General features: G+C 35.2%; 1 protein-coding gene across 15 annotated transcripts in view; it reads left to right on the top strand.

Annotated features, from left to right (window-relative positions):
- The first annotated feature begins 1,472 nt into the window (after window positions 1-1,472).
- The window catches only part of LOC106881030 (CREB-regulated transcription coactivator 1), a 170,834-nt gene continuing 153,003 nt past the window's right edge, over window positions 1,473-19,303 (top strand). For 4 of the 15 annotated variants that reach the window (XM_089361218.1, XM_089361217.1, XM_089361212.1 and 1 more), the window contains exons 1-3: window positions 1,481-1,666; window positions 7,047-7,151; window positions 19,122-19,226. In XM_089361218.1, coding sequence (XP_089217344.1) covers window positions 1,556-1,666; window positions 7,047-7,151; window positions 19,122-19,226 — 321 coding nt within the window. In that variant the 5' untranslated portion in view covers window positions 1,481-1,555. Of the gene's footprint in view, window positions 1,667-7,046; window positions 7,152-19,121; window positions 19,227-19,303 lie in introns of all 15 variants that reach the window. The other 11 variants (XM_089361213.1, XM_089361211.1, XM_014931222.3 and 8 more) reach the window with 10 other exon arrangements.

Below are 19,303 nucleotides of genomic sequence, written 5' to 3'. Positions count from 1 at the left end.
CATGGAAAACGGACGTTAAATGATGATAATGAAGATGATGATGATAATGATGATCCAGTCCAGCATTTGATTGGGCCCCAACTTATTGACACACCACCCTCAAAAGGATAAAAGATGAAGTCAAATCCAGCTGTGAAGTCAATCTCAGTGAGATCTGAATTCATAATATAACAGAACAAGATTTCTACTAAATTTAATTTAGTTTTTGTTTTTATTAATTTTAATTCATTTTTCAACTGTTGATGGACGCAAGGATGATAAACAAGGAAATAAGTTTGTGGAGCAAAATTGTAGATCGTATAGAATTCCATAGTTAGGACCGTCAATCATATGAAACTGTTGTACTTTTTTCTTGTGCGTGTATGTATGTGTGTGTGTGTGCGCGCGCGCGTGTGTGTCTGTGTGTATGTCTGTGTGTGTGTGTGTGTTTTCTGTTCTTCCAATTCTACTAAACCATTGCTTTTAGACCTAAAACAAAAATAATTTGTTACACGTGGCCAGACAGTGAGAGGGGGACTAGTCGGTTAAATCGGCACTGGTACTTAAATGGTACTTTATTTTAGCGCCTACTGAATGACAAAAAGGGCGCAGTCAACCCTCGGCGTGATTCGAGCTTAGAATATAAAGGGAAATAACTGAAGACCGCAAAAGACATTTCATGTTTTCTACCACTTTACCGATTCCGTTCTACAAATCCATCAGCCAAACCCCGAACCCATACCCATAACCTAATAATATCGATCTCTTACACAGGCACACGGTCTTAAATGTGAGTATGTGTGTGCAAGGGAGGTATAATTCAATCTCAGTATGCAACTGGTACTTGTTTTATCAACCCCGGAAGAATGAAAAGCGAAGTCGAGCTCGGAGATTTGAACTTAGAACGTAAAAAGCCGTAATGAAATAGCGTTATATATTTTGTCCGATACTCTACTGATTCTACTAGTCCACCACCCGTAGCCTACTATCATTATTATAATTAATAGCAATAAAAGTATTAGTTTCAATAAACAACAAAGTTTGATGAGTAAAATTGTTGGCTATACAGAATTCCATAGATAGAATCGTAAATCGTTTGAAACGATTGTACTGCTTTCTTTTTGTTTGTTTTGTTTCATTTTTATTTGTTTTGATTGTTGTACATTTCTTTAAAAAGTTGTTTTGTTTCTTTTCTTATTGTTATTTTGTTGCACACAACATCTATACATATACACAAACACATACATGTATACACAAAATACAAATACACATACAGATACATACACATAAGGCAATAATTACACAAACACACACAGACATATTCATACGTACAAAATAGAACTACTGATAAACACACACCAACACATACATACACACAAAACACATAGATTCACATATAGATAAAGATACACACACACACACAGACAACAAAACACACATGCGCATACAAACAGACACACACATATGCATGTACACAGAGAACACACACATGACCAAAACGCAGGCTTATGATTGGCTGAGGCTAGCCAGGTCAGATCGCCTGCATTGCTGGAATCATAACAAGTCTGCAGCCATCATGGCGAATCCACGGAAGTTCAGTGAGAAGATAGCTTTACATAATCAAAAGCAGGCAGAGGAGACAGCTGCTTTCGAAGCTATTATGCGTGAAGTTTCGGGAGCTACTAGGGTAAGTCATGACGTTTCAATCAATTTTTTCCCCTTTCCACTGACTGTAATTTTGTGTATATGTACGTGTATATATATATACACACACACACACACATACATACACGCACACAAATGTGCGATGTTCTGTGTATTTGTCGTAATGAGAAAAACGAAGCAAACATTAAAAGAATAAAAAATGAAAAAGAATCAACAAATCAGCGAGCAAACAAATTTTACTATTAGTTGGTGTTGATTTATATTTTCCTCTGTTTTGCAGACTTCATCTCATCTTACTTTCCTCTCATGTCATTTCATCTTTTTCTCGTCTTCTTTTCCACTCAGTTCATATCATCTCATCACAAACCGTCTCATACATCTCGTTATCTCTTCTTCAGCAACATCTCACATCGTTGTTTTATTATTTTGTTTGTTTGTTTTTATTTTTCTCATCTCGCCTAATTTCCTCATCACATCACATCGCTTATCGTGAAATTGACAACAAACACTCACACACCCACAGACACTCGCATACATATATATATATATATACACATGCATGCACATCTATAAATATACGCACACACATGCATACAATACATACATATATGTACACTCCACACACACATAGACTCAATCACAGCGGTGTTGACAAGGGAGGGTTGGATGCTGTTACTTAGTCATTTTAAGGAGTGAATCTCGAAGTGGACACAGCTATAAATGATAACGTGTAATAATATCATAATAAGTTTTAACAAAAAACTTAGATGCAACAACAAAGAAAAAAAGTGCTCGAAGGCTACCTGCAGGACTCGAACTAGAAGCCTATGTATGTATAAGATTGTGTATAAAAACAGCTATAAACACGCATCTATCTTTCCTGAACACACACACACACACACAGAGAAGAGGAGGAAATTAAATACTAGGAAGGAACAGCTCTATACACACACTCATACATAACATATATACGCGGCCATATAACTTTATATATATAATTTTTGAGATGCACATTGTTGGCGTGTGTGAGTGAATAACCGTTTGGCATGTTAGTCAGTCTGTCTAAATGTCTATTATAAATCTCTAAATGTGCTTCTTTTGAGTCACCACCACCTCGGCTCTCAGTAACCATCACTGCCAACTTAGAGCACTTGTTGTTGATGCTGTAGTTATTGTAGTCGAAAATGCTTTGCTGTAGTTTATACTAAGATATATATATATACATATATATATATCGTGCGTGTGATATATGTATTGGAGAGCTCTTCTCAACTCAACGTTTGTGTGCCAACACATCCACAAACACACACTTGTACTCGCTCACTCACTGTCTCTTGCACATTCAATGTGTATATGTATGTATATATATAAACACACACACACACACACATATATATATATGGGTTGGTAGGTACGTACGTGTTTGTGTTTGTATATGCATGCGTAATAACGTTTACCTAAGGAGAGATAACTCTATTTTAGGAAACCATCCTCCTTTTTGCTCCCGTCGCTGTTAGGTTTTCTACCCCCACCTCACCTTCCTTGAGTCCTCATATATTTTATACATAAACATGCAGACTGTCAGCTAAACGTTTCAGGATTAAATAAGGCACACAGGGTTGTGATGTAAATGCCTGCCTTTCCATATAAAACGAGGTATTTTACCACGCACGGACTTATAGTCAATACAAATCGTAAATCGAAACCAAAGTACGGGCTTAGCTCGTTTGTTTAGTCGTTAGATATGTGGTCTTGCTTTTGTATGTGTATATAGGTTGTGCGCTGTTCAGTTATTTGTTTATTACTAGCAGTATTTCTTTTACTAATATCTGTTGGTACAGATAGGTTAATACTTTCCGTCTCATCTGGGCTGCTTAGCTGAACTTGATTTTAGGTAGGAAATTGCTGTTGGATGCCTTCTTCCTCCGTTAAAAACAAAGCTAAGTGTTATATTTTACAAGTGAACTAAAATTACACTTTCTACGCGTTTTCCCATCCAACTTCTTCCACTGTAGAAATAAATGGTTTTACGTCCTTATCATCAGCACACTTCATACATAATTATTATACATAGCTCCTTTTGTATATATTCATATTGTATATGCATGTTATATATATATATATATATCCATACATATACACACACTCTTGTGTTATAGGCATTAGACCTATATCTACAGATATGTTTTTAAGAACATACATATGTGTGTTAAAAGGAGTAACATTAACTCTTTTAAGAGTTGAAGACATCACTACCTGCTGTTCATGTTGGCGCTCTGACTGGAGACTGCTTGAAGATATGGAGGGAAAATGCACTGCACAACCAGGGAAACAGTAAAAGAGGCATGCACATAGTTACACTTGGTCTCTCCAACCAACAATCTCATATCCAATCTTTACATCTAGTGTTGACATACACCGTCATCGCAACATCTACAAAAGAGTTCGATGGTAACCAGAAGAGAGTATCGGTGTATCACGTCTGGAGTGTGTGTAATATGGACATAAATGTATACTTTTTATATGTACATATATAGATGCATACATTTCACATTTATATAGATGCATACATTTCACATTTATGTGATATGCATGTATATGCTGTACATGTGTAATATGCATGTATATATTGTATATACAAGGAGGTTACATGTATATACAAGGAGGTTTGCACATAGACACACACATATAGCATGAACAAAGTGAGATATATGCTCCGCAATTCACAAACATAGTGGACTCAAAGCATCTAAAAATTTATATCATCGTTGCCGTTAAATGATTGTTTATGCAATATATGTTTCTATGTGCATATAACATTTTTGTATGTGCGGTAAATATACGTACGTTATATATATGTGGTAATTATATTTGCATCTGCTATACACGTACGTTATATACTACACATACATGAATTGTGTGCAAATTAATACGGATATTACACGTGTGTATGTAATGTATGTATTTGTTGCGGAACATATTATAGAGGTATTCTGTCACTGATTTTAGTCGTTAAACTACGGCCATGCTTTCATAATCGACCTCGGTAATTACTGCTTCGAACACTATTTGTCGAACCGGTGCGAGACATACACAACACAGATTTCAGACAGGTGTAAACATAAATGCACACACACACACACACACACACCATTGACTTCTGCACGCTTACCAACTTCAGTCCAAAGCCCTTAACCAAGCTGATGAGGAGTGTGTTCGAACCTTGAACCACGTGGTTGTCAAGCGAATTTTTAAACCACACATCTACGCCGGTGCATATGCATCCATGTTTGTGTGTGTGTGTGTGTGTGTGAGAGAGAGAGAGAGAAAGATTACAAGATAGCTGTATAATACATAATATAGAAAATCCTTTACTATATTTCTTTCTCGTGTTTATGTATGTGTTCGAACGTATGTATGTCATATATATATATATATACACACACACACAGATTGTGTGTGCGTCTTGTAGTGTACGCATCGTCTATTTTGTTTTCACTCGTCAACGTTTAAAATCGTCAACATTTCACTGTTTTGGAGATCGCTTGTCTTATACAATCTGTGTTGTGTGCTCTGCAGTGTTGAATGGTGGTGAACATCTAGAACTGTGTGCAGGCATTCTTATTATACAAGTAATAGTAGTAGTGGTGGTGGTGGTAGTGGTGGCATCAACTTTGTGCAGCCAGATTTTGTCGCCTTGCTGGCAGCCACGACGACTCGTTCGCAATTCCCGACCACTTTCAACTGACACACACACACTCTCTCTCTCTCTCTCACACACTTGTATGCACACATATTCTGACTTAGGCATCAGACACAGACACCCTCTTTAGCACTTAACACTGCTCTCTATGCTTGCACACATCCATACACACACGTACACATACCATCTCTCTCTCTCTCTCACACACACACACACACAGATATTATTACACTTGGCGTGCTCACAAACAGTCGCACCATTCCGGAGCTTTCCTTTCTCTCCTTTGCACACACATACACACACTCTCACTATATAATTGTGTTATAAAATGATCGCTAGATATACATAAATCACTTGAGTGATACAGTTGCAAGCCCTCACCTCCCCGCCTCTCATAGTTATATCAATTTTACGAAGGTAGGCATGCAAGTACTGTTTTCTCGCTCGAATAAGCACTAGATCTGTATGACAAAATTCGTGACTCGACTCGCTAACCTCGAGAAATAAATACCTGATTTTTTTTTTTTTCATTTCTTTAACCCATTGAAGAGGTCAGGTCTAGCAAGTCGTCGACTCCATCACCACCAAAATTATTATCACGTCCCCGGAAGATAATCTCTATACAAAGTACTAGTGCTATCTAATGCGCTATATATATGTGTGTGTATAAAACTGTCATCTTGGTGGCAAACAAGATTTAAAATGGTTTTAGATACATACATAAACCAAATCCAAGCCACGATTAGGTAGACATCCTCCCCCCATCTTTCTCTGTCACCCCCTTCCCCAGCTAATATATGCACTCAGCAACAACAGCAACAATTATTCACTATCATCCTTGTAGATTGATTATATTTGGTCGATTCTGAACGTTTTAATTATTCATAAATTAAATAAAAATATATATGTAAAAATAAAATTTTATTTGTTTTTTTTTTATCTCGTAATACTCGTTATTGCTTAGTTTATATAGTAGTAATTTAAAATTAAGTTGGTTATCTTGATATAATAATAATATCACAGTACTTCTGAGGGTTTGTATTAAACATATTTTTATGGTGACATGCTGTGTGTGGGTGTGTTTGTATATATATATATATATATATATATATATATATATATATATATTGGTGTATGTGAGAGAGAGAGAGAGAGTGGTATGTACATATGGATATCGACGATTTGGTGAAGCAAATTCTGGCCTCCTGCTTTCCTCCCCGGCACCATTATAGCATATTCTTTCACTATTCAACAGGTTGATTGTTTTAGCACCAACATGAAGATAGTCTCCATGCAATACAGCAGTCCACGAATGATGCATTTTATTGTATTTCATTCTCATATTTTCTTTAAAAAAAGAACCCTTAAAAACAATAAAGGTTATATATATATATATATATATATATATATATATTATTTATATTATTATTATTATATATATATATATATGGTTTGTATGTGTGTATATATATATATGTGTGTATACATATAGATATATATTGTGTATACACACTAATACAAATTTTATATATATATACATACCACACATACATACATAGTAATAAAAGAATTCGTGGACAGGTATATTATTTTAACACTTAAAACTCCCTTCTTAGACCGCCTAACATAATATTACTAAGATAATACCCCTAGGTCCGTGGCTTGTATATTTATATATGACTTGTATATACTACGACAGGGGGCGTTTCAAAAACATTTGCACATTACCCAAAACCTTGGTGCATACCGTGGAGGGTCTCTACCCAATGTGAACCAGATTGCGTCCAATAGTGGAATTCTGCAGGTATGTATGGAGTTTGTGTCGTTTCACCAGTGCCATTGTTCTCTCTCCTAAACGGCACTCTCTCTCTCTCTCTTTTTTTTCCCATAGCTTCCCCCTCTTTCTCTCTGTTGCTGTTTACGGTGTTTCTCTTCAAGTCTTTTTCTCCACTTCAGATATTAACCAAGCTTGCGTCGAACTCATTCATATACCCGCTTTTCACTCACGAAACTTCTGCCTTTCTCTCTCTCTCTCTCTCTCTATCTATATATTTACCTCTTTCCCTTTTACTAAAAATATTGGGTGTGCATCGAAAAAAAAAAAAAGAAAGAAATAAACCAAAAGCTAACCAATAAATAACAACAATGATGATTAATAATGTTGATAATGATCTCGATATTTAAAAAATACTAATGACGATTAATAATTATAATAACGGTGATGATGATTACACTGAATACTTTGACACAAAATAGGTTTGGTTGTTGTTTGGGGAAGATTCAGCCAGTTGAATTAATCTCAGCCTACTCCTGATGTGCTTTCGTCATCTTCGAGATATGGTTGTTTCTGAAGTATTTCAACAGGAAACCATTTGTAGGTGCAAAACTAATTTACTGTGAGGATTTTAGTTCGGCACCATTGCTCTTTTGTGACAGCTATACAATTAGTAATAATGCTTGGTTTCTTTTATTTCTCACCTCCCTCCAACCCACAATAAATATTTCGGTTTGAGTGCTGCTTATGTTGGTTGGAGCCTGACAAATTAGTATAGTTTTTTGAATGGAGGTTAAGTGGAAACCCCTGCTTTTCAGCATTGCTAGGTTGTCTGGTGACATGACATGTACTGCATATTGTTAAATGAGAGGAGGGAGGGACACATTCGTTGCTTTTCATGCCTTCGCGCCTTTACATTATATACATATATATATCTTTGTGCGTGTGTATCCATGACCTCATTTCCTTCATTTGTATGCTTGTATATATAAAACATATATACATGCTCGCATATGTAAAATTATACATGTATGCATGTTGTACATATATTCACACACACACACACACACACACACACACACACACAAGCATATGTGTGCAGGGGGTGTAGCATGCACTAATTTGCATATGTAAACATGCATGCATATTACACAAATACATATATGAAATGTACATTCCCAGCATGTACAAAACATTTCATATCCACATATATGTATCTGCATGTATATGTATACTTACACATGCACATACATACATAAAACAACTGCAAGATTCCATTCCCCAACAAAAATCTGTTTTGTCCCAAACAGGGAAACTATTAAAAACTGAACGCTTTCATGACCTGGGTTTCTCTAAACATATATTGTCAACAACCTGTCAAGAGCTCTGATTGTGTACTGAGAACGTTCACTTGAGAGATCATACAGTAACGTTGACCCTTTGAAAATCCCTTTTGTTTAATCTCATCTTTTGTCATTTAACGGCTCTGGTTTTACCTGTAAACTAGAGAGATTTCATAAGAAGCATTTCACTAAACTCAAGAAATTTAACCACTGGCAATAACTTTGCATTAAATTTTTACTCTATGAAATACCAAGAATGATATGCCATCATATGTGTGTGGAATGTTCTTGAGTATCTTGTTCCAAACTTTGGCAACGAAAAAGTAAAAGGTATATTGTCAGATCTCAACATGCTGTTCCTTGAATTCCAATACTAAAAACTTATATAGTAACAGTTTAGCATTTAAAGGCTTGCAGTTATAAAACTACTTCGTAAAAGATTTATGAAACTTGAAAGTTTTCCTTGAGATTTTTAAAATGTATCTTGATGCATTTCGCTCTAGTATTCCAGATTAACCACTTGTAAAAGGCTACAATCAAAGTAGAACAGCCTACATTAATTTGTTGGTCCACCAAAAGATGCTATATATTTTGAAAAACTCAACAAAATTATTAGATCCCCTGAACATTGAGACAAATGATAGAGTACATTAAACTCTGAAGGCTGTACTCGTCCTACAACAAACTAGACTAACATAAACAACCACAAGATAGATGTGCAATGTATGCACAAGAATATGCACACAAACTCAGTATACATATATAACTATGCAAGGAAATGACCTCACTGAAGAAATAAGCGACCGGGAGTTGTGGCAATTTGTTGTACTTGAGAAGACCTGCCAAGCTAAGAAAAATCATTGTCATCCATACATACAGGCTTGTCTTTTACAGATGCCAGTGCTGCATCAACACACCCATGCTGGTGGCATGTAAAATGCACTTAGCACACTCTGTATAGTGGTTGGCATTAGGATGGGTATCCAACCATAGAAACCATGCCGCAACAGACAGTTGGAGTCTGGCCAGCTCCATGTTCAACCCATGCCAGCATGGAAAACACATTAAATGATGATGATGACATATGTATAGATATACAAATTAAAGTTCAATTAGTCACAATTATTAGCAGACATTACAGCAAATTCTATTTGTCTCAATCTTTTGATGAGGCTTCATATCCCCCCCCCCCCCAATTCCTCTACAGTAAAGAACGACATGTGTCTGTGCACCACTTTTCATCTTAATGTCAATTCCATATTCCATAAATCATATGACAATGAATTTGGTATCTCTTACATGTTTGTATTTTCATGAAAGTATGTGTATGTATACTCATGCATACATGTTACAGGCAAGAGCTTCGGTTTCAATTCAGGTAGAGGGAAATGAGAAATAGGTGCCTAAAAAGCTTGAGATGAAAGAGTGAGGAAAAGAAAGTGAAGCAGATAGACTGAAGGAGAAACGGCTGTAGTGGCTGCTTTGAAAAGAAGCAGAAATTATGAGACTGATTCAGAACAAAATAATTCAGGAGTCTGAAGAAGTAAAAATAGAAACTAGGTTGGAAAAATACAAGCAAAATGTTTAAAATGTGGTGTGAAGATGTGGTTAAGGAAAAAAATTTCATACAGTTCAAAAGCAAATTCTAGGTTCAGTTTTTATTGTGGTGATGGACAAGTAGTGTTCCTGTCTATTCCTTGTCTTTGTGAACAACGGTTATGTGTCAGTGTGCTACCTTTGAGGTAGCATGTTAGCTTAGGATCACTCTGTCGGTTACGACGATGAGGGTCCCAGCTGATCCGATCAACGGAACAGCTTGCTCATGAAATTAATGTGCAAGTGACTGAGCAATCCACAGACACGTGTACCCCTAACGTAGTTCTCAGGGAGACTCAGCGTGACAAGGTCGGCCCTTTGAAATACAGGTACTACTCATTTTTGCCAGCTGAGTGGACTGGAGCAACATGAAATAAAGTGTCTTGCTCAAGGACACAACACGTCACCTGGGATCGAACTCATGACCTTACGATCGTGAGCCGAATGCCCTAACCACTAAGCCATGCGCCTTCACTAAGCATGTTGGCTTAGCATGTGCATAAATGCATGCATATGTATCATCAGCACCAGCAGTATCATTTTAACATTCACTTTTCTATGCATTGATTCTCAAGCATGGAAAAGTGAATTCATTGAGACATATTTTCGATGGCTGGATGCCCTTCTTGTTGACAACCCTCACCTGTTTCCACAGAAGATTGTGTGTGTGTGTGTGTGTGTGTGTGTGTGTATGTATGATGGGTATCTTTCAGTTTCTGTTTATCAAATCCACTATAAAGCTTTGATCAGCTTGGAGCTATAGTTGAAGACACATGTTCAATGTGCCACACATGCAGTTGGAAAGCGAACATCTTAACCAACAGTTGTGCTTATATATATATATATATATATATATATATATATATATATATATATATCTGTGTGTGTGCACACAGATATTTATATATTCACTTTTACTTCCCCAGTTGCCTACCAATCCTTAAACATCTTCCACATCACAGAACTCTTACCATAGCTACCACTTACCTGCTAGAAATAGTAATCAAACTCCTCTCATGTCACACCCTATTATCTTAAATTAGGAACCAGCAAATGGGACAATGCAGTCTGAGACAGTGTGATTAGGACTGGGGTAATATTTGTCATGGGTCATTCCAAAAAGGGTTGTCTTGAGGCTAAGCACTGACTGCCATTTAGTGGGTCATCTTTTATTAGTCTGTATCCCTCTTATTATTCTAGTGTTGTTTCTCTTTGAAGATGTATTGTCTCTGTTCACTTTCTGTTATTAATGACATAAGTTATGCTGTGCTCTTTATTGACAATGGTTGAATGATGTTGTTTATTTTGGCTGTTCATCTCCAATAGTTATCTTATGAAAGCTATATAATGTTGTTTATTCTCTCTGTTCATCTCTGGTAGTTATTACCTGTAGAAGCTATATAGTGTTGATTATTCTCTCTTTTCAACTACAGATAACTGTAGTTATCTATAGCTTTATCTCTGTTCACCTATTGTAGTTATTTACATTTAGAAACTCTGTTCATTCTTCCTGTTCACCTTTTGGAATTGTTTACCTGTAAAAGTTCACTTAAAGGTGTAGATTACTTGTAGAAGTCCCTTATATCCATTCATGAATTGTTTTTAAGCTCTATAGTACTGCTCATTACCCCAAATTATGTTCAGTTGTTCATTTACCATAAAAGTTTCTTATCTCTCTTTATCTACTGTAATGATAAATAGGTTTTTACCTACTTAAGTTCTAATAAGTTCTTCCTTACTGTTCATCTGCTGTAGTTGTTTTACTTACAGCTAGATCCTCATGTTGTTCATTTTTGTTTTTTTAATTACCTATAGCAATTTGTAATGTAGAACAATTGCTTAACTTACAGCAGCACCAAAATGTTGTTCATCATCTTGTCTGGCTAACTCCAAATCAGCCATGACCATCCCATATTTTATTCAGACATAGTTTATCTCTGACTACATTATTGTAATCTGTCCATCCCTGTTTAATATGACAGAGCTATGGTGTGATTTAAGGGTGATTTAGCTGATACTTTGTGCAGGTCAAATTGCTGTTTAGCTCTCAGATAAGTCCTCCTGACTGAACCTACCTATGATAAAAAACAGTCCAGTTGTAACTGTCCCATCTTTTATTTAGACATACTTTCTATCTAGAATTGCATTATCCTATGTTTGATTATTTCTTTTAAAAGCAGTTTGGAAAAAAATTGAGCAATTTAGTTGGTATTTCATGCAGGTTGAGCAATCTACCTGTAAAAGCTATAATTAACTGTTCATTGTCTCTTCACTGCATAAAGTAATTTTGATATACAACAGTTATAGGTGCCTGCATGACTGTGTGGCTAATAAACTTGCTTCTTGATCTCTCAATTCTGGGTTCAGTCCCACTGTGTGGAACCTTTAGCAAGTGTTTTCTACTATAGCCCCAGGTTGACCACAGCTTTGAGTGGATTTAGTAGATGGAAATTGAAAGAAGTCTATATATATGTGTGTGTGTGTGTGTGTGTCCCTGTCTTGACATCATGTAATTGTTGTAAGCGAGAGTCACCATCATACAGGCAGTGTCCTTCATTACCAATCTTCTGTGGAAACATGTCCAGCCATGTGGAAATATTACCTTATCTGGATTCAGATGGAAGTAAGCAGCAAAAAGGGCATTGGGTCACAGAAAATCTATCTCAACAAAAATCTGTCCTCATTCAAGCATGGAAAAGTGGACATTAAAACAACAATGAGAAATTGATGTTAATCTGTGTCAGTTGTTCAGCACCGTTCAACCATTGTCTCCTTACTAGCACTACCATATAGGGTGGACCAACAGATCTTTGGGTTTCACCTCATTGGTCAGGTGACTGCCCACATACCAAACTGGCTGGCTGATTTGAGGTTACACAGCATCATGAACCTGTTCTTGACCCCTCTTAAATTGCTTGGGTGATGATGAAACAATGTTAACCTACAGAAAGTAATGTACCATTTTCTAACATTTATCTAGGAGCTACAGACACCTGTTCGTTATCTCTTTTCATCACCCATGGCAGCTTACACTCATCTCTTTTTTAAATTTTTATTGCACACACACACACACACACATTCACATTTTGGTGCACCACTCTTTCTGTTTCATTTTTCTTACTCTTTCTCTCCCTCTGTTTTTCTATCCTCCCCATAAATTTTATCCATGTTCTCTCCCCCCCTCCGCCATCCCGACTCTGTATTTTCTCTTGACTAACCTCTTTATTTCTAATTCCCTGTTGTTACTAACAATACTCTAAATATCCTTCTCTATGCTTCCTGTCATTTTCTACATCTCTTGTTTTTTCTAACTTTTCTCTCCCAAAAGCCCCTTTTATTTAAAGAAATTTTCCTACAGCCTCCCGGCCTTAAAGGTTCACTCAACAGATTTTGAACTTTACAGATCCTTAACACTTTCCATTCAGGGAATTTGCAAACCCAGATTTGGAACTGCTGCTCTACATCCTTTTATACACACCCAGTTAAGACCTCTATGTCCTTGCCATACTCTTTACTCTTTCTTTATTCTCTCTTTCTTTTAAATCCTTCTCTTCTATGTTTTCTCTCTCATTTTCTTAATTCTCTTCTAGCTTTCACTCCCATGTTTTCTCTCTCCTTCACTCTTTTGTTCTTTTGTTTTCTCTCTCTGGACTGTTTACATCTTTTTCACTTTCTCTTTCAGTATCAGCCTTCTATTTGTATTTCTGCTTTCTCCATCCACCCATCTATCCCTTTTCCCCACCCTAGCCTATCCACATTATCTTTCATTCTTTCCCTCCCTCCCTCCCTCTCCATCCACAGCTATATCTTTTGCCTTCTCTTTCTCGTCCTCACATTTAATCTCTCCCTTCTCTCACTTTTCCCATGCTTTTCTTCCCATCATTCATGTTACTTCTTCCCTTCCCTCTCTGTTTGGAATTGTCTCCCTCTGAACCCTAACCCATTATCTTTTGATCTTTCTCTCTCTCCCTTGTTATGCTCTCCTTTTCTGCCTCATTCCTTAAGCCCTTATTTTTCTCTCATTTCTTTCTCTGTTATACAGATTCTCTTGCATGTTTTATTTTCTCTATAGAAATCTATACCAATTGCATCACTTTAAATGAAAAGCACCTGTTTTTTTTTTTTTTATTTACTCAGGTCAAAATATATGTAGATTTAATTTGTCATAAACTCATGCAGTTGTCAGTAGTACCATGGACACTTTGATTTTGAAAAATATAAACAAACATAAGTTCTGAGGTTATTTTATATTTAAATAAGATTATTAATTGTAGATTTAAAAGCAAACTAAGCATGCTTATGTTTTATTCAGAAATGAGAGAATGAGGGATGTATATTAATTCTTTTAGTCATTGTATTGTAGCAAAGCAAGAAATTAATTGATAAACATGCAAGATAATTATCCCCACCCATGTTAAAACAAAAAAAAAAAAAAGACTACCAATTCATGTTTTGTTTGTGTATAAGAATTTGATTTTGACTTTCTGCAAGGCTTGGCTTACTGGCCTCCGTACAGACTCGCCTTGTATTTCAGCTAAACCTGTTCTTCACTCCTTAACAAACCTAATTCTTAAAACTGTGCAATTCTATTATGGAAATTGGACTTGATTTCCATCTGCTTTTACTCATTCCTCATTTATTCCCCACTCCTCTTTTCTGCTTTTTCTTTCTCTTTTGCTTTGTTTTGTGTAGATTTTTGTTCAGCAGTGCATCCTTATTGATGCTTAACCAGCTGTCTATTCAGATTTTCTCTCATATCTCCCTTTTTTTTTGTGGGTGGTTTATGAAAATGATTAACTAATTTTTTTTTTCTTTTGACTTGAAATTTCTCTTAATCATTTATTACTACCATATTCAATCAAACTAGGTGGGAAAATGTTTCATTACATATTTAAAGTAAATATTCTGTTGTTGTGGTACAAAAATGTTCCACCACAGGACACGAAATGTTTCCTACTCCTCAAACTCTTCTGAAATATTTCAAATTAGATTTTAGCAATTTCTATACTTTTAGTAACTTCCGGCTTTCAGGAACTGTATGCAAAACCATCATTTCCACCCACCACCCTCTTTGAAGTTGTCATGCCTTCAAAATAATAAACCTTTTGAAGAACTATTAGCTTGCATGACAACTGTAAACCATTTCTCTCTAACTTTATGGAAAAGTTGGGCCTGTCTGAACTTTATTAACTGGTTGTTGTATTCAATTAAGATTATTTTCTGCATGAAATCTTACATATCTTTCTTCACAGATCCTGTTTGTTGCTTCTGAATAAACTCTTGACATGCTTAACATTAAATCACTATTAATGCTTCAAAAACTAACATTTGTCTTATGTTTCTCTGTTTTGGAATGCATTAATTCTAAAAGATTTATGTTGACAATTGAATTTATTCATATAAACACTTGTTTTTGTTGCATTTTTTAAAATTTTGATATATGCAATCCTAAAATCTATTTTTGCTAATATTTAGAAATGTTTTTTGACAATAATTTAGGAAAGTTTGTCTTTACCAACTTTGCACTTTATCAAATGTTATACTATGAAAGACTTTCATGATTACAATTATTTACAGAATCATAGATTCTAGCTATCTGCAAATTGCCAAAGACGTTTACATTTTAGCAAAAATGAAAGTGTAGACCAACACTTCCATTGTGACTTAACGTGCCCTCATAGATAACTGTCGTGTTTCTTGTTATTGATTGTACATATATTGCCAGTGATGAAACAACATAGCATTGTCAACCATACAGGAAAGAAAGAAAAGAACATACCTAAACTCATTTATTATTCTTTTTCTTTCTTTCCAAAATTACTGTCTTTGGAAACTTGTTTAAAAGATGTTACGATGGTGTCTAGAGGTGATGTGAGCATTAATGCTACAACAGCTGGAATTACATCAACTCATGCTGACAGATAGGTTTTGTTAGAACTGTTTCTTACATAACACAAGCTCATTTACCAGTGGTGACCTATCTATTCTAGAAACAGATTATTTCATTTTGTATTTGGTTTGCAAGATTCTTGATGTGAACTTACATGTTGAAACAGATTGTGTTGTATCTTGGGAGGGTCATTATGCTAATAATAAACACATGCATTGGTTCTGTTTAACTTCTTTTATTATTAGTCAGTTGAAGGTGGTGAGACAGCAGAATTGTTAGCATGCTGGACAAAATGCTTAGCATTTCTTCTGGCTTTACTTTCTGAGTTCAAATACCGCTGTGGTTGACTTTGCCTTTCCTTTTGGGGTCAATGAATTAAGTACCAGTAAAACACTGGGGTTGATCTAATTGACTTATCCTCCCTTCAAAATTGTTGGCCTTGTGCCAAAATTAGAAAGAATTATTAGTCAATTAGTTAACCATTTAACCAATTAATTAATCAATTGTTTGATTAATTACTCAGTCAGTTAATTGATTAGTTAATTGGATTGATTGACCAAAGAATTAAACGATTGATTAGTTAAATTTTAACTAATTAACTAATAATAATAATAATAAAAGAAGTGAAACAAAACCAGTGCATGTGTTTATAATTGGTATAGAATGACCCCACTAAGGTATAGCAAAGTTATTTTGCAGTTGTATGTTCTTTCAAACAAGTTCCATCAGTTCTGTATAATATGTAGACACAAGGTATTTTAGTAATAATAAAGGTGAATATAAATTGTACAATTTGTCTAAAATTTACTTTTCAGATTCAATTTTATTTCAGATTATGAAAGGATCTTTGATATATATATATATATATATATATATATATATATATATATATATATATTTCTTCATTTCAATTATATCAAAAAATGTTGCAACTTGGGTGTAAATTTATTTGCATTAGCTGTCACCATATTTTCACAATTACTGATCCAGTTATATTGTTTTAAGTCTCTGTGTACATAAAGCATAGCCTAGAAACTAAAGCATTTCATATAATCATGTAATCATTACATGCGGTCTTGCTGTGGATGGAATCTTGAGTCCATACCCTAATTTCTAGTTAGATCAGCATGGATATCTGAATGACTGCAGTATCAATGCCCATGCTACTTTCTCAAAAACTTGTGGATTTTTTCATTAACATTCATTCCACAACAAGTATATATGTTTTAAACAGATGCTTATTTACCAAATTTTAATTTTAAGTGGGGTGGGGTGGGGTGGGGGTGAGGGTGTTAGTAAGCGTAAAGTGCAATTTTCTTTACTTACTTGAGAACATTGTATATTCAGTGTATTAATAATCACTGTTGTACATCTTAATATATTCAACTTTTGTGTATTTATTCATGGATTCAGAGATGGAGGTCAGTTTCCAGAGCCGTATAGCTGAATGATTTTGGGTTAGGGTTAGAGCAGTTGGTGTTATGATAATTGACTTGAATATTCAAGAAGTACCAGTTATGCAGTTTAAGAGTGGGCATTGAGAAATACAAGTATCAATGCAATGTATGGTTGCAATTGCAGATAGCTTGATAAAGCTGGTGTTCTTACACCAGGTTTATTGTTCTAATTGTAGCAAAAAGTATAACCAGAATGTGTTTACTGTGCAAATGTTACATTTTCTGGATGTACTTTTATTGTTGGGTGAATAATTTTTCATCTGAGATAGGTAATCAATAGTTTGAGAGACAGCCAACAATATCAAAGTACTGTATGTACTGTGATTTTATTTGGCCCAGGATTACACACTACATGGTACTGTTCTCTTATCAACATGAATTGCCATCAAGGGAAATGCACAATTTTTTCATTAATTCCCCACTCTGAGAAAAGGAGATTGTACTCTTCATACACGTATTTATTGGGCTTTGTTCAGTAGCCATTCAAATTTTGGGATCTTTATTTATACATTTCTTTCGCATCATTTTTAAACCATATTACAATGTAAAGGCAGCAAGCTGCCAGAAACGCTAGCATGTTGGGCAAAATGCTGAGCGGTATTTCGTCTGTCTTGAGTTCAAATTCTGCTGAGGTCGACTTTGCCTTTCATCCTTTTGGAGTTGATAAATTAAGTATCTGTTGTGTACTGGGGTCAATCTAATTGACTGGCCCCCTCCCCCAAAATTTCGGGCCTTGTGCCTAGAGTAGAAAAGAAATTACAATGTAAAGAATCATTATCCTTGTTATTTCCATATTTACAACATTATATTGATTTGAACTTGAGCTTTCATTAAATTCCACTACTTCTAGTCATCTCTCTCTTTCACACACACACACACACACATGCACACACATTCTGCCATTACAATTTCTGGATGCATTATTTGTGTGTGTGTCTCCATGTCCCCTCAACCTCTCAGTCATGAGCTGTTGCTTAGTTATAAATTAATTAGTGCTAAGCAGATGATAGATAAAACAGCTCTTGGATAGACTACCTGCTTGTTGCAGGTAACATTCCCATAAGATGTAGCTATTTCTCCACATGTAGAACTGAGGCATGTCTAGAGAAACTACATAACAGCTGCAACATGTATAATCTCACTCATAACCTGTGTGTCTATGTAATATAATTATGTGTGAATGAATATATGATTCTTAGCATGGAAAAGTTGATGTAAGAATCATATTTCTCATTGGTCTAGTTATAAAATTCAAAAATATCAGATTCAGGAGAGATTCAACTTCCTTGTCACACAAGCATATTTTGTTGATATTCGTATTTCAGAAAAGCATTGATGAGAGAATCAATATTCCTCACTATCCTAGAATAGCATTAAAAAAATGAATGAATTTGTATCAACACATAATAACTACAACATAATTATAAATGGAGAGCTCAGTCTTAGAGAGTGTTTATCTAGCTGTATTGAGGCCTTTGTAACATATATTCAAAGTATATTTGTTGTTTAGATTTTAATGTGTGTGTGTGTGTGTGTGCAAAGACTTTTTAGTTTTTATAAATCAAAGAAAAATAGGATAACGATATTAATATATGAACCTAAACATTTCACAATTTTTTCCTGATTAGAATTTATTAAACAGGTCTTAGGATTGCACTTTATTTAAATTGGCACACACACACAAAAAAGTTGTCTTACCTTCTATTTCTTACAGACTGCACTGCAAAACCTCAAAGACATTGAACAAGGCAGAGCTGGTCCACGTGATCGCTCTAGACAAGGATTAGTACAACAGCGAGGTCGTGCATTTCCAACACGAGTATCCTTTGCCAAAATTAATTTTTATTTTGTTTCAAATCAAAACTTTGATGTTTGTATATTTATTCTTTCTGTAGT

The sequence above is a fragment of the Octopus bimaculoides genome, chromosome 12 (assembly GCF_046866305.1).
Source record: "Octopus bimaculoides isolate indiv1 chromosome 12, ASM4686630v1, whole genome shotgun sequence".
Taxonomy (NCBI): Eukaryota; Metazoa; Mollusca; class Cephalopoda; order Octopoda; family Octopodidae; genus Octopus; species Octopus bimaculoides.
This window is presented reverse-complemented; position numbering and strand designations above follow the sequence as displayed.